General features: G+C 42.9%; 1 protein-coding gene across 1 annotated transcript; it reads left to right on the top strand.

The window, feature by feature from the left end:
• Nucleotides 1-5,885: 5,885 nt before the first annotated feature.
• ANKRD1 (ankyrin repeat domain 1) lies at nt 5,886-15,257 on the top strand. The gene is made up of 9 exons (NM_001034378.2): nt 5,886-5,971; nt 6,642-6,821; nt 7,717-7,854; nt 8,194-8,301; nt 9,783-9,881; nt 11,400-11,498; nt 11,606-11,704; nt 11,840-11,938; nt 14,415-15,257. Exons 1-9 carry the CDS (start codon nt 5,945-5,947, stop codon nt 14,523-14,525), a joined length of 960 nt encoding a protein of 319 aa, NP_001029550.1. The 5' UTR covers nt 5,886-5,944; the 3' UTR covers nt 14,526-15,257.
• The last annotated feature ends 1,327 nt before the right edge of the window (nt 15,258-16,584 follow it).

Raw genomic sequence — 16,584 nt, 5'->3', positions numbered from 1 at the left:
AGCAATGGAGAAACAGACATAGAGAATAGATTTATGGACATGGGGAGAGGGGAGGAGAGGGTGAGATGTATGGAAAGAGTAACATAGAAACTTACATTACCATATGTAAAATAGAAAGTCAATAGGAATTTGCTGTGGGGCTCAAGAAACTCAAAGAGGGGCTCTGTATCAACCTAGATGAGTGGGCTGGGGAAGGAGATGGGAGGAAGTTCAAAAGGGAGGTGATATATGTATACCTATGGCTGATTCATGTTGAGGTTTGACAGAAAACAACAAAATTCTGTAAAGCAGTTATTCTTCAATGGAAAAAAAAAAAACAAAAAACAAAACAAAAAAGAAGAATCTGCCTGCAATGCAGGAGACCTGGGTTCAATTCTCAGGTCGGGAAAATCCCCTGGAGAAGGAAATGTCAACCCACTCCAGTATCCTTGCCTGGAGAATCCCATGGAGAGAGGAGCCTGGGGGGTTACAGTCTAAGGGGTCACAAGAGTTGGACATGACTGAATGACTAAGCTCAGCACAGCACCTGTGTTAGAGGCTTTGGAGAATCCACTCTGTGGTCCGTGTGTGGTGCTGCAGTCATGAGGACTGTTTATTTCTATCTATTAATTCAGTGATTTTGAGATCTCAATAAAACTTTAGGGGCTCAGAAATCATTTTGTTCAAAGCTCTCCTTTGGTAATTTGAGGAGTTGAGGGGATTTGCTCAACTAGTCCCAGGGCAGAGCCCGGATTAAAAGCCAGGTTCCCTAATTCCTCACCCCACATCCTTCATCTTTCACAACTTTATACATTTATATATACAAAGGCTGCCCTCCTTGGTTTTGTGGCAGAAGCAGCATGCTATGTTGCCTGCGGTTTTCCTTAAAAAAAAAAAACTCAGTAAAACTGAAAACTCCCCGAGGGCAGGAGAGTTTGACTCTTGAAAGCATTGGTATATCTCTAGCTCTAAAAAATGCCTGACACATAGTAGGACCAAATAAATATTGATGGTAAGTTTGATGTGTGTTTCCCACAGTCTTAGTAAAGGTGATTTCACAATCAGAATTCTGACACTGGGATAAAGATGACTTTACTGCCTCTATCTTCAAGGATATACACGTATATATTTATGTATGTATTCATTTAAATCTGTACCCTGGAGTGGTAATCTCAATGCTGGGGGGAAATTAGAATCAACTGGAAAGGTTTTGTTTGTTGGTTTTTTTCCTTTTTCAAGACAATACCTGGATATTAAAGTTTATATTCAGATTTCATTCACCTGGGTTGAGATGATTCTAAGATGCACCCAGCCTTGGAACCACCACCCAAGGAAAGGGCACTTGTGATATGCCCTAACTGGGAAATTATACTTGTCATGGTTGGTCAGCATTTGAAAAATGCTAATAAGATGCTCACACTCCAGAGGATATTACCTAAGCACTTTATCTTTATCCCTAATTAGTATTAGAAGATTATTTGTTATTTAGCATTAAAATGTTCCTAATTATTTGTCATTGAAAGGAGATTTGAGATATGTGATTTGGCTAGGAAAGACTATAAAACTCCTACCAGATGTTAGCTAAATACTTAGCCTCACTATGTGTCAGGCACTTTGCTATGTATGCTCTGTGGAGTCCTAGACCTATATATTCAGTACTAGCAATTGGTCAGATCTTGTCTTGGGTCATACATGGAAGGTTCTGTCATCTGATTGGGCTAGCAAATTAGCTAAAGTCTACTGCTAGAATGACTTCATTTTCCAGGCACTGTCTTAGAGTGTAATGGGTAGGGGCCACTTTCAGAAAGTTTACAGAACAGTCGTGTGGCTGTGTATACCTGTTAGCTGACACAATCCATAAGCGGGGCAGAATTTGGCTACAGACATAATTTATAGCAAGGCACCTGCTGCTGTAAGGTATGGGGAAGAGACCTACTGCTGCTGCTAAGTTGCTTCAGTCGTGTCCGACTCTGTGCGAACCCACAGACCACAGCCCACCAGGCTCCCCCATCCCTGGAATTCTCCAGGCAAGAATACTGGAGTGGGTTGCCATTTCCTTCTCCAATGCATGAAAGTGAAAAGTGAAAGTGAAGTCACTCAGTCGTGTCTGACTCTTCGTGACCCCATGGGCTGCAGCCCACCAGGCTCCCCCACCCAAGGGATTTTCCAGGCAAGAGTATTGGAGTGGGGTGCCATTGCCTTCTCCTACAGCCTTCACCCATCTCTACCAAAGGAAACTGCTGATATTTGCAAAAAGGCAGCTTGAAACTGGGTTGCTTACAACCCAGTGTGTATGCAATTTTTATTCAGAGCTCTGGATACAGGAGGACCTTGGTCTTGAGTCTATCCTTTGAGAGGAGAGGAAGGCAGATGCCTTCTGCTCAAAATGTTCCCAGTACTGCTCAAAATGTTCCCAGCATGTGTAGCTTTTCAAATACAGGTGATTTCATCCTTGGTTGGCAGGGAAGGGAAGGAACCTTGAACCTTGTTTGCTTCAATTCTATGACCTCCCTCTGGTATTTTTGAGTGTGTAACTGAACCTAGGCTTGGCTGGAGGGATACTTGGATTCCTAGTAGGGCCAAGTCAGCCATTTCTCAGAGCCAAGAGAGGTGAGGAGCAGCTGGGACTGGGAAGGCAATTAGGAGGGATGGGAAAATGAGCAGTTACAAGTGCAACAGCAGAACAAGGTGGCTTCCAGTCAGAGTCTGGCGACAGTCCTTAGAGTCCTTCCTGTTTGTATCAAGGTGGGTGTTCCGAGGGCAAGAAGTGTTAATAACCATACCATTTTGTGTGCTATAAAATACCTTGGATTGTAGCAAATAAGAGACCATTTTGGAAAACAGCCTAAATGTCTATAAATAGGAGACTGGTTAAATAAGCAAGGGTATGTCCACACACAGAAATCCACGTGGTGGTTGAAGATAATGAGACAGACTCATCCGTGCTGGTAGAAGATAATCTTTAAGACACATGATCAAGAGAAACACATCAAGTACCAAATCAGCACTCAGCAAGATTACAATTAAGCAACCTTCTTCTCTCTGCATTGTTTTAATTTTAACAACATATTTGTATGTTACTTACATAGTCAAGAAAACAGTAAAAATAAAAAGTCTGAGTAAAATGTAAAAATAAGTGTAAAATGTCCTAAAATTTGGCAAGACAAAATTGTCCTTGGAGCTGAGCTATACGGCACATGAACCCTGGTGGTGCTGGGGCACGTCTCTCAAACCCTGGGTGACAATAATAAACGCTTTAGACTCCACTTCTCTGCCCCTCAGTTTCCTTACCTGTAAATAGGATTATAATCCTGGTCGCATTGAAATGCACAAATCCTGAGAGGAAGGAGAAAAAGCTCTTAAGATGACTCTGGCCAGTCTCAGGGACCATTTCCTTGCTCATTCTATTTGACACTGGGTTGCTAAATCATTCTAGAACCAATTTGTCTTAATTCGTCTTGATAAGGAAAGGTTATGCTTAGTTTGAGGTTGTGATCAAGTCAAATGTACAAATTTCAGAACTTACTCCACTATGGGAACTTTCATGGAAAGGAAGCTCCTTAAAAGCAAGTCACAGAAAACTCTCCTCCAGTTGCGAAGTTTGGTTCTCAATTTTGATGAATAGGAATGATTTGAAAATACAGTTTCATCTGATCTGTTGTTAGGGAGCTATGTGTATCTAGAAGCTCTTTTGAAAAGCAAAATCTTCTCATGTTTTACAATGACCAATGGGATCAATACTGGAAGCGGCGAGTGGAGAGGCAGGTAGAATTTACTCACCTGATGATACCCAGGGATCTGGCCAGCAGGCTCCTTTCTCTAAGTTCTGCCCATCCCATCAAGCCTTCCTCAAGCGTCATCCTCTGCAGTTTTCTGTAGACCTATTGGACTCTCCTGCGTAAAACCAGCCAGGTTTGAGGGGATAATTAAATGACCAGAGGAAGAAATAGGCTTGGTGTACCATCCCACCCACTTTGACTTGCTTTTTTTTTTTTTTTTTTGAGGTGTCCTGAACATGGAAGGACCTTTTAATAGGTCTTGGTTGGGCCCTGAGTGGGTCTAGGTTTGAACTACTCTGAAAATGTGCTCTGACCTCAATGATTCTCTGCTTCTGATGGACGGAATCCAAACTCTTCAACCTAGCATCCAGCAACCAGCTGTGCGTCTGCAGCCAGTGACTTGTCACGTTTCTGCGCCTCCGTGCCCTCTCTGTAGAATGAAAGCACTGGCCTTGCTTGAACTTTGAGGGCATTACCAGCTCTGGGATTCAATATCCAAGACGCTTCAACAACCGGTGACCCTTCCCTCAAGGAGATCTGCTAAGGCTCCCCGCAGTTTGGGTCAGGCCTGGAACAAAGAGACTAAGATAAGAAACGGTAGGAAAAGTTTAATGGCTACTTCTTATTTAAAGAAACCAGTGAAAATGGTCATCGCTGTCTCCACCTCAAAGAAAACACCAGGAAATTTCATTTTCGTAAAACCCCTTTTAGGATAGAACATTAGGAGACTAGAACAGATACCCGGGTAATTGGGAGGATCCCTCTTTGTCAGCACTTTGGTCGGGGGGCAGGTGGGGGGTGTCAGTGTGTCATTCTGAAAATTTCAGCAAAACCACCCCCAGGCTGATCAGGGGAAAGAAGAGATTGGCAGCCATGTGTGCTGAGTGGGGTGCATTTGAGGGAGTGATGGACACAGAAGGTCAACAGAACATCTAATGAACACACTTCTCCATTCACACTCTCTTTCTCTCACTCTCCCCTCCTTTCTTTTACTGAAAAAAAAAAAAATTTTTTTTAAATGGCTTTGGAGATAGTAATTCTAGTTTCTCCTTGGACTGTAAAGAGACAGTAAACATTTTTACATAATTTAACACTTCAGAGATGAGAAACCAGGATCAGAGGTCTTTTTTCACTCCAACCCAAACAAAGCTCTTTGTTCCTCTGGCAACCTGTCTCAAACCTTCATCAGAATTACTCGAGTGCTTTGAAAAACACAGACTCCTAGGACTCAGCCATAAATTGACACAGAACGCCCCAGAGTGGGGCCCAGGGACCTGCAGTTTTCACCAGCTCCGGCAGGTGTCTTTTCTCCACAGCAACTGAGAACTGTGGCTCAATGACCTGATCAAGGTCATACTGTTAACTAACAATCGGCCTCATATAATCTATCTCAGGACATTTTGAAACTTTTTTGAATAAAAAGTGTTCCAGTAAGTATGCTGTTTTAGAAGACAGTAAGCATGTCATGTGCTAATTATGGCCTGTGACACCGTGAAATAAAACTGTATTACTGAATGCTTTCAATTTCTTATAATGATGGTAAGGTGGCCTGTCATGGGGCCTTTTTAGCCCTCGACATCACTCCAGAGGATTCCAAACAGATATAGACAAGGGCCATTAGGACCTGAGTCCTTTCCTCTCGGGCTGTTTACCCACGGGAATAGGATGTCCTAAAGCAACACTTCCCCCAAGTGACGTGTTGATAAGTCTGGTTATCAGAAAGATATTACTGGCGGTGTGATACGCAGGGCATTTACATTTTCTTGATAGGGTTAGTCATATGAAAGCTGACAAAGAAGGAAAAGGAGCAGCGGTGTGGCGCAATGTCAACAGACAGCTGTCCTCTGGCTCCCCGATAAATAGGATGACTTGCATTGCTGAGCGGTGTGGTCACTGCCAAAGGAATGGCCCTCTCACATTTCTTCCTGATTCACATATTCAGTGGGGTTACTTATCATCCCCTCCCTCCCCTGCTTCCCAGACACTGAGTCTGAAATGAAAAATTCACCTGCCTCTGAGTTGGCCCCAAGAGGGAGGGGGGGCAGGGGTGTTACTTGGGTTCCCAGGTTGGAAGATTATCTCACCCAGCTCTAGCTATATAAGCTCACTGGAGCAGATGGGCTCCCCAGGGCAACTCAAGGGTTCATTCCTCAGGAGGAAAACAGACTGACGAACTTCGGGTCAACATGATGGTTCTGAAGGTAGAAGAGCTGGTATGTAAAGCACATTATTTTTATGCAGTGAAAAATGGTGCAGCCTTGACTTTTATTTGAAAATTGAAATGCTCTTTTCTTTCAGGCATAATGCACAGGTATTCTGAAAAATGTCATATGTGGAAAATGGTTGATTTATGTGATGGAATAAGTAAAATTAGAAAAAAAGGAGCTGGCAGTAATAAATTCTCTACATATTCCCTATTTATTATCTTCTCCTTTGGTTTTATCACTAAAGTGTGGAATCATGTACAGTAATCAAAATGCCTTAGGGGAGAAGTTCTATTGCAACAATATATATCTGGAAACCACAGGAAGGCAAGGGATCATCAAAAGTACTGAAAAATGAAAGAATTTTAAAATCATCAGTGGGGATGGGGGGAAGAGGTTGGGATTTTCTTAGGAGAAATGTGATTAAGTGGATTAAAAGCAGATTTAAACACATCAACCTAACCTAAACCTTGATTTAACCAATAGAAGAGAACAAGTATCTAAAGGTATTCCTGGAACACTGGGGCAGCGCATCACAGCCTGAGCTCTGAGAGTGCATTGCTCTGAAGCCACTGTCAGCAGGGAGGAAGGGCCCAGGGACCTCCTGCAGCATCCTTTATGGAGAAGGACCCCAGGACGGACTCTGTTATTCTGACCCGGCCACCTTCTTCCCTTGTAGGTTACAGGGAAGAAGAAAGGCAATGGGGATGCTGGGGAGTTCCTTCCTGAGGACTTCAGAGATGGAGAATATGAAGCTGCTGTCACTTTAGAGAAGCAAGAAGACCTGAAAACACTTCCGGTCCACTTTGTCAGCCTGGGGGAGCAACAGTGGAAAACTGAGAAACAGCGAGAGGCAGAGGTAAGGGCCTTCTGGGAGGTTCACTAGTGGGAGGTTGGGGAGGGCGTAGAGGACACAGGTGCCAGATAGCAAGGAGAAAAGAGAGAAACCAAATAAATGCAACCATCCCAAAGGTATTTCTTTATCAATTTCTAACTTACAAAGAAGCAACTTCTATGGAACAGGTTGTAGAAAATAATTCTTTGGCAAGACTATGACCTCTGGATTCCAAATCAATCACCGAATGGTTTTTGACTGTTTTGACTGAAAGACTTGGAAAGAGAAAAGTGTCCAGTGAATTTCTGATGTCTTATATAGTCTAATTAATCCCAAGGAAGGGAGCCTTTTTTTCCCTCAGTAATGTGGTTTGTGGTTCATGGATCATTGTTTGACTGTGGCAACTTTTCGTGTTGAGAAAATGTGTTGCTGGGTGAATTTTCATTACTTACTAACCACAGATGTAGTCCCCAGACAGTCTGTTTCATGAGCGCTGCTCAGTGAGCTACCTAAAAGACACTGGCATAGAAATTTTAAGAGTTTGAAACTTATTAGTAAAGTCTTTTCAATTAAAAAAATTCATGAGCATGATAAAAAAATTCTACAGAAATCTGGGGTCTGTTTATGGAAATAATTACAAAATCATCACTTAGAAACTAGATTCTATCTTCAGGAAGAAGCTGGTGCTACAAGCAAGGGAAGTGAAGATAAAGGCAATTAGCTGAAAAATTTGACCCCTAAATACTTGAATAAGAAATCACTAAATCCAAGTCAAAGATTTATTATAAATATTTTTTTTTTATCTTTTTGCTCAAACTGTTCACATACTGAGCTCAGACCTTGCAGATTTTGTTTTGACACAACCAGAATGCTTGTCAGTAGAACTCACCATATTTTGAAACATGCATTTCTTTTTTAGCTCAAGAAGAAAAAACTAGAACAAAGATCAAAACTGGAAAATTTAGAAGATCTTGAAATAATCATTCAACTGAAGAAAAGGAAAAAATACAAGAAAACAAAAGTTCCAGTTGTGAAGGAACCTGAACCTGAAATTGTGGTAAGCACTGCTGGGTTTCCTTATGTTGTGGGGGTGGGAGTTGGTTGCTCAGTCATGTCTGACTCTGCAACCCCGTGGACTGTAGCCTGTCAGGCTCCTTTGTCCATGGAATTCTCTGGGCAAGAATACTGGAGTGGGTTACCATTTCCTTCTTCAGGGCAATCTTCCCAACCCAGATATTGAACCTGGGTCTCTTGTATAGCATGCAGATTCTTTATTGTTTGAGCCACCAGGGAAAACCTCGGCATTAGGCTACAAGCAAATAACTATCTGTGGAGGGTTTGACTGAATGTCGGAAAGCCCATGGTAACTCTCACATTGTTTTCTTTTAAACTTTAGACAGAACCTGTGGATGTGCCTATGTTTCTGAAAGCTGCCCTGGAGAATAAACTGCCAGTAATAGAAAAATTCTTGTCAGACAAGAACAATCCAGATGTCTGTGATGAGGTAAGGTTTATACAAAGCACTGCAAAATCCAGCTTGTTAATTTTGTGTTTCTTATGCTTTACTGCAGCCTTGCTAGTTTGGTGCCAGAAATCAATCCACCTGAAACCGTCGCCCCAGCTGTTGCCACATATGCCAGTAGCATAACAGGGGAGTGCAGTGGGCCAGAAAAAGAAAATGCTGGATCAGTGCTATGGATTGCATTATTTTTTTGCACTCTCATTTTCTTCCCACTGCTTTTTCAGTTTGCCTTTAATTTTGAGATCTTTGGGATAGACTTTTAGTATGGCAGGACCAACCACTCATGACTGGAGAAATATATTGTTAGCATTAGCTTTGACTGGACCCAAATATATCAGCTCTACACAGGGAATCTCTAGCCCGGAGTTCAAGTGTCAGTTCTATCAGTACTCACTTATTTGATTCTTGGCAGCCAATCTGCATTTTCTGGACCTCAGTTTCCTTATCTAAAAAGAGAGGGCATTGGAGTGAAATAATGCCTAATAGTGTTCCAGCACAAATAGCCTATTAATCCATTTGCGTGTGAGCTCAGGAGTCTCCGACTCTGCGACTGCACAGACTGCAGTCTGCCAGGCTCCTCTGTTCATGGGATTTTTCAGGCAAGAATACTGGAGTGGGTTGCCATTTTCTTCTCCAGGGGACCTTCCTGACGCAGAGATGGTATCTGCTGCCTCATGTGTTTCCTACTTTGGCAGGCAGATTCTTTATCACTGAGCCACCTGAAGTGAAAGTGTTAGTTGCTCAGTTGTGTCTGACTCTTTGTGACCCCATGGACTGTAGCCCGCCAGTTCCTCTGTCCATGGCATTCTCCAGACAAGAATACTGGAGTGGGTTTCCATTCCCTTCTCCAGCGGATCTTCTCAGCCCAGAGATCAAGCCTGGGGTCTCTTGCATTGCAGGCGGATTCTTTACCCTCTGAGCCACCAGGGAAGCCACCTGGGAAGTCCATTAATCCATTATTTGAAGCCAATTTATCAGACATCACTAATCCTTTTTTGACTCCTTTCCCCTATGAACTGGAATGGGGAATCATTTCTGAAGCTGAAAGAAAAATGTCTTCCGTTATCTTAAAAATGAATACTTTTTGATATTCAACCTAACAGCAGTCCCAAAGGAAGGAAATGGCCTGAACTACATGGCAGATACTACAGAAATCATGAGGGCACAAAACACAAGAAAGGGAAGTGTCAGCACTTGGGTAGTTTTGAATCTTTAAGTCCATGCACCTCGATGAAGACCTCTAATCACTTAGAAACGTGTATTGTAGGAGACGCAAATCTCAGTTGCAGAATAATGGTTCCAGTCGATAATTTTAGTAAATTTGACATTTCTAACTCATAAAAAAGAACTCAAGTTTCTATCAGCTAGGTCATCAGAATCCCTAGCTTCCTATTTCTTAGAAAGGATTTATACTCATTTTTATATGCATTGTTCTCTCTCACTCTTTTTAAAATCTCTGACAGTATAAACGGACAGCTCTTCACAGAGCATGCTTGGAAGGACATTTGGCAATCGTGGAGAAGTTAATAGAAGCTGGAGCCCAGATTGAATTCCGTGATATGGTAAATATATCTCTTTGTTTGGAAATGAGCCAAAGTAAGTAGACTATGTGAAGCTTGAGAAAACCTACCATGAAAAATGGGGCCAATTGTATTGAAGATTGATCTGAGAGAACTAGGCAGAAGCTTATTTCTCCATACAAAGGGAAGTTGGGAGATGGGACTAGGTCACGTGAAAAGTATTTTCCATATATACTGAAAAGGAGAGGAGTATTTCAGGGAAAAGAAGGAAGTGAGAGCTGTTGGACAGAATTCAATATCCTCATCAAAGACTCGGGTCGTTATCAAGTCAGTAGCCTTACTGAGAAGTAATACAGTCAACACTTGCCTTTCAGCATCCCCATCCTTCCATCATATGTGGCCACCTGCTCCTGACCTTTGGCTGCCAGCAACATCTCAGAATTCTCTGGCTGCACACCTTATTTGATAGATGCTGATTGCCGTCAGTGAGATTTGGGGCTAGACTGCACACAAAATGAATTGCATCTATGGGAAGTAGCTGCTATTCAGATTTCAGTAATTCAACCACTGTGATTTATATGCAGACCAGTATATAGCATATCCTATGAAATGAAGATTGAGCTGGGGGAAAAAAATGCTTTATTTATTTAAATACAGCTCAATTTGACTTTTTAAGCAGAGTGGAAAAGGGACTGGAAAAGTCCAAAGGATTTGGCTAAACCTGAACCCAGAAGATACACACGCAGAAAAACAAGTAAAGAAACAAAATATAAAGTTTGCGTGGAAAGACACAAAAATTCATGAGCATGATATTTGGAGGGCCAAGGATATACCAAATTTTCTAGTATGATTAAGTGCAGTAACTACAAATGAGGACGGTGGAGGCAGATGACTGTGCTAGCAGAGAACCAGGAAGAGACGAGGAAAAGACAACAGGGACACAGGAAGAGGCGTCAGATCCAGATGAATATCTTTTGGAAGGGACTACTTCTTTTCTGCCAGAATTTTAAAATCCGTACATTTGTCTAGAACTTTTGAGTTTACCTGGCAAAAGTGGTTTAACGTTCCAGGCACACTGTGGGTTGGAATAACTCTTCTGCCACTTACTAGCTGTGTTTCCTTGGGCAAAAAGTTTGAATAGTTTGGCACCTCCTTTTTCTCATTTGCAAAATGAGCACAGGAACGCCCACTTCACAATGTTGCTGGGAGCGTCCATGCGTCTGAAGTATGTGGCACCATGTGGGCACCACGAAATTCTCAGTACATTTTAGTTCTTATCCTCTCTTAAAAAGATTAGGTTTCTTGAGAACCTCCTAATGATGCAAACATGCACACAGATACATACACGGGAGAGCATACACGTTCCCACATTTTTGCCGAAACATTTGGCAAGAGATTTGAACTACAATAGTTAGAACTGGCAACCTAGACCAGGACAGCCCAGTGCCATCACAGATGCCCTAGCAAACCTGGTATTCCTAGGTCTTAGAAACCAAGAACTAATTCCTCTGACCAGGTTCTTCTTCCACTGAGTCATGTCCTTTCACCTCCCTCGTACAGCTTGAATCCACAGCAATCCACTGGGCAAGCCGCGGAGGAAGCCTGGATGTCTTAAAACTGTTGCTGAACAAAGGCGCCAAAATCAGTGCGCGGGATAAGGTATTTCTCCTACTCCCGTTCCCCTCCTCCCCTTCACACATGCGTTGGGGTCTGGGACAGCCTTTGTCCTCACGCCCAGGGACCCAACGGGCTCTTCCATTTCGTAGTTGCTCAGCACTCCGCTGCATGTCGCGGTGAGGACCGGCCACTACGAGTGCGCAGAGCATCTCATCGCCTGCGAGGCAGACCTCAATGCCAAAGACCGGGTGAGTAGGCCGGCAGAGTTTGGCCTCCTAAAACCTTCACTCATTTATTTGGGATCACTACCCCTGCTGGGCACCTTTTCGGGACCCACTTCCTGGCCTCAGGCCCACCTTTAGCCTATTCACTCTGTTCTCTAGGAAGGAGATACTCCCTTGCATGATGCCGTGAGGCTGAATCGGTACAAGATGATCCGACTCCTGATCACGTATGGTGCCGACCTCAACGTTAAGAACTGTGTAAGTACTCAGGCAAGGGGCCTTGTTTGCCGGCTTTCTAATGAACAGAAGTATGGCTCACATACTTGAAAATAGCCTTACAAAGGTAGCATTTCGGGGGTCTTTTGATGATTTAAATGCCCTGTTCCTTCCCATAAGGATATTGCTGACCTTGGCAAGGACTCAGGTCATCTAGTCAGAGATGGGGAAGCCATAGTGCCTCCTTTGCCCTCAATGCCTAACACAGCATTTAGGAATTCTTTTAGAATTTGGTATTGAAAATAAAAGATGGTCAAACCACCCACCTTCACAGACACAAGCAGTGTCTGCCTTGGCCTGGCTGAGTTAGGCCGGAATAGTCAGGAATAAAGACACCCACCATTCCTGAAGCTCTTGAAAATTCCACAGTGGTCAGTGCAGCCAAGGGTCAAGGAATTCAAATGATTCAACACTGAATCCGAGTAATTGTGAATAGTCCTTCCCCTCTTAAAATGGCATGAATGCCACCACTTTCTTACAGAGGTAGCCATGCATTTGCCTTTATTTTTGAGCTAATTTCTATTCATTCTCCTCTTTGGTTTAGCTGCACATCCCTCAAAATAGTTTCTTATATTTAGGCCCAGAAAATGCTTGTATAAATCCCTTTTACAAGTACATGTTAATTTAGCTTCATCTGTAAGCCAGGGAATGGAACCAGATTTTCCTCATGGTCCCAATTCCTAGTCAAGCATCATCTAATACAAGCTTTAAAAATACCACTGGGAGGAATGAGTGTAAAGTACTGAAGAAGTAATTTGAAAGAGGCTTTTGGAGAATCACTTTACAAAGAAAGGGGGAAAAAAAAAACCCAGTCATCTTTTACTGTGAATCATTTCCTCCTCTTACTGTGTTACTATAAGACTGAGAGGAATGCTTCATCATTCCAAAAAGGAAAATAAAACTGTCTTGGTGACAGGAACAAAATAAATGCAGATAGAGACTGCTTGGGTTGGGAAAGTGTTAACAGTAGGGTCCCCTCATCCTTGATATGGGATTGATCTTATCAAATAATTTAAACCATCAGAAAGAGTAGATTCAACAAAACCCCTAAAGCTGCAGAAAATATAATTTTTTTTCAGGCAGAGATCAAAAGCATATAGATTTGGAGAGACTGTGTAAGTCGCCAGGGAATCACGAGATAAATTTCAATACAAAGGAGTTTAAGGAATTCATGGAAAAATAGCCCTAAATATACAAATAGGCCTTAGAGCTCTGTATTTTCAGTAAGACCCCAGCATAAAGGTTCTAGAACTATAAATGTCATTGACCCAATGGATGGATATTTCCAAAAAAGGATGTTACTGGACCCCATCTTGAAGGGAGTTGTAAACAATACATTACTGTATCATTATTGTATCATTGTCCCAAACTGTCTTCACATCTGCTGCTAAGTGTTCCCCAGGGCACATGCTACAGGGTGAGAAGGTCCAAAATTAAGGTTGCAGGGACGTTAACTCAAATCCGCCTAGGGCCCAGGCAGATCACATAAATGACTTTATGGTGGCTGCAGGCTCTGTGCACATAAGGTAGTGGTCCTTCCCTAATCCAGTCCCTTCTTGCTTCATGAAACCATGGATATCGTGCTGCCAAGCCTTCCAGTTTTTTTCAGAGAGATCACAGATTCAATTGGGAAATCTCTTAATTTCCAACTGTTGCCAATTAATTCCAGTTTTTTAAAACTCTAAGCTGTTTGGGCCAACACAGGTCTCTAGACTTATTTGCATCTCAAAGCTGCCAGTTTGCAATCTCTGGGATAAAGAGAGACTTCTGAATAGAGATGGAAAATTTTAGGACTTCTCAAATTGAGAGGCAAGAATTGAGAGGTGACATAATTTTAATTTTTGTAAATATCTTGAGACATAAAGTAAAAAAAAAACTTGGTCTCAAAAATCATTGATATTATCTCCAAGAAAAATAAATTTCCTGGGAGAGCCCAGCGTAACTTCTGAGCAGCTGTGAAAAATCTACTCCCTGGAGTGGTACCTGTGTAATTAAGCCAAGGTGTTGCAGCAGCTCATATCCCACCAGTTTTTATCAGTCAGGAATCATTTTCCAAACTGATAGGAACTGGTTTTTGACCAGGTGGATACTGCTACCTCTCCATGCCCATTCTGCAGTATACTGTATAAGTACAGAGGCATCTTTTGAATTTCAGTGAGTTGGCTTAGGCTTGCTATTTAGTGTCAAGGGACTCGGGATTTTTACCAACACCTGGGATAGTCCCACAGGGGGGCAAATAAACCAAACACTGCTGATCTGCTAATTTGAAATGCCAGAAGCATTCCTGTGAGAAACAGTAAAGGCCTGGTTTGAAAATAAACTGCAGATCATAGTGGGAAACATAAAACACCTCAGTAACATACACCTATCCATTACCTCATCAAATACACACACAGAGGAGAAGAACTTATAGATGCCTTCAACCTGGAAGTCAAATTCCCTCCTCTGTTTCGATTAGGCTGGGAAGACTCCGATGGATCTGGTGCTACACTGGCAGAACGGAACCAAAGCAATATTTGACAGCCTCAAAGAGAACTCCTACAAAGCGTCTCGCATAGCAGCATTCTGAGAAAAGCGATGACAAACGATTCCATTGGCTGCTCTGTACCAGCACATGGAAGGCGTTGCCCCAAAGAGCGACTCGTAGAGAAATCCAGCTTCTGTTTATCAGCCTGTTGTAAAGTGGCACCTAATGAGGTTTGGAGCACAGGGACGTAGGCATTGACGTTTTCCTTAGTGAAACTCACTCTATTTATTTGTATTTATTCCAGTTAACTTATTTATTTATTTACTGCGATACCACCGATACTCAGATCCTTTGTGATCATTCATTTGGTGAACAAGCTTAGTTTGTATGTGACACATCAGAGCCTCCCTGTAGGTAGTTCTTAGACTATGTTAACCAGCAATGCCTATGATGTATCACCTCGCTCAGGTGAGATGTTTCAAGGTGATTTTGAAAGACGAAGGGGATTACTGCAGCCCTCTTTTCTCCTGCATTTTTAATGCTGAAGTTTGAGGCCATGGAAAGCCTGTAGCAGCAGAAGGGGAAACAGAATGAACGTGATTCTGGGAAGACAGTGAAGCTGGCCATTTGACGCCTGGGCCTGGTATTTCTTCCCAAGTATGTACCAAGGTGAAGAGAATGTCTTGAGTGTAAGTGGAAGGAACATGGGCCACTGTGCCGTGCAGAACCAAACGTGCTCAAAAAAGTGAAACTAACTGCAAATTGTAAATGTGTAAATGTGTATTATGTTGTATGTATATTTTATATTCATAATAAAAGCAGATTCTAAACCTCTTTCCTTCTTTAAGTCTGGTGGAAAGGCCATTTAGATGGGGTTATGTCTTCCAAGCTTTTCAGATTATGAATGTTCTGTAGAACTGTAAGTACTTCTCAGTATTTCATGTCTACAAAGATCACCTGAGAATCTTGTTAAAATGCAGATTCTGACTCCTCCAGTGGCCGTGGGTGGGGCGTGAGATTCTGCATTACCGACAAGCCCCTGGGCGATGCAGAGGTGATGGTATATCACAGTCTTCAATGAGCAGCATGGCTGTGAAAACTGGATACACAGGAGTTCAAGCTCTTTGGCCCCAGTGATGGGGAGAAAGGGACCTCTGGTGGGCAAAATGATTACTACAATTTAATGAGTCCTTAAAACGTTCCAACTGGGGTTTAACTAATCTGAGGTTTAACAATTATTGTGGACACCAGCTACTAGTGTCAAAGCTGCCCAAGAAAAAATGCACCTGGCCAATGATTGTTGACCTCCAAGGACAGTGATTTTGTCACATGCTTGGCCAGGTGCTATGACCTGTGATGAGCAAACCAGATTGTCCCTGTCCTGCCTTCCTGGGATTATTGTTGGTCGCTAAGTCGTGTGCGACTCTTTGTGACCCCATGGACTGTAACCTGCCAGGATCCTCTGTCATGGGATTTCCCAGGCAAGAATACTGGAGTGGGTTACATTTCCTTCTCTAGGGGATCTTCCTGACCCAGGGATCGAACCTTCATCTCCTGGGTTAGCAAGTGGATTTTTACCACCGAGCCACCTGGGAAGCCCCCTATTCTTAGGACTTCCTAGGAATATTAAAGAAGTGATCACAGAAATAAATACATGGTAACAATCTGCAATAAGTACAAAGAAGTAACAAGCACAGCATGCTGAGAGTCTAAGCTGAGGAGGCTCATCATTCCATGGGGAGGCGCGGGAGGGAGTTTCTACAAAGACTTCTTTGAGGTACGGACCTTCCTGGAGGAGTCTGAGGATAAACTGGAGTTATAGGCAGCAGAGAGAATGTAGAAAAGGGCAAGGTTATGGGGGAAGTTTGTCACTTGCAGAAATGTTTGAAGGCCAGGGTGAAACATCTGTGCTGGTAGCCCTATCAAAAACCACTTTGCTGCTGCTGCTGCTAAGTTGCTTCAGTCGTGTCCAACTCTGTGGGACCCCAGAGACGGCAGCCCACCAGGCTCCCCCGTCCCTGGGATTCTCCAGACAAGAACACTGGAGTGGGTTGCCATTTCCTTCTCCAATGCGTGAAAGTGAAGTCGCTCAGTCGTATCCGACTCTCAGCGACCCCATGGACTGCAGCCCACCAGGCTCCTCTGTCCATGGGATTTTCCA

Source organism: Bos taurus, chromosome 26, assembly GCF_002263795.3.
Source record: "Bos taurus isolate L1 Dominette 01449 registration number 42190680 breed Hereford chromosome 26, ARS-UCD2.0, whole genome shotgun sequence".
Taxonomy (NCBI): Eukaryota; Metazoa; Chordata; class Mammalia; order Artiodactyla; family Bovidae; genus Bos; species Bos taurus.
Note: the sequence above shows the minus strand (reverse complement) of the source record. Positions and strands in the feature narration are given on the sequence as shown.

What these genes read in the sequence shown, in the direction of transcription:
- ANKRD1 (NM_001034378.2), top strand. Translation starts at nt 5,945, where the DNA reads ATGATGGTTCTGAAGGTAGAAGAGCTG. An exon ending in AGATTGAATTCCGTGATATG is followed by an intron (nt 9,882 to 11,399) that starts GTAAATATATCT and finishes TCCCTCGTACAG; the next exon opens with CTTGAATCCACAGCAATCCA. An exon ending in ACCTCAACGTTAAGAACTGT is followed by an intron (nt 11,939 to 14,414) that starts GTAAGTACTCAG and finishes TGTTTCGATTAG; the next exon opens with GCTGGGAAGACTCCGATGGA.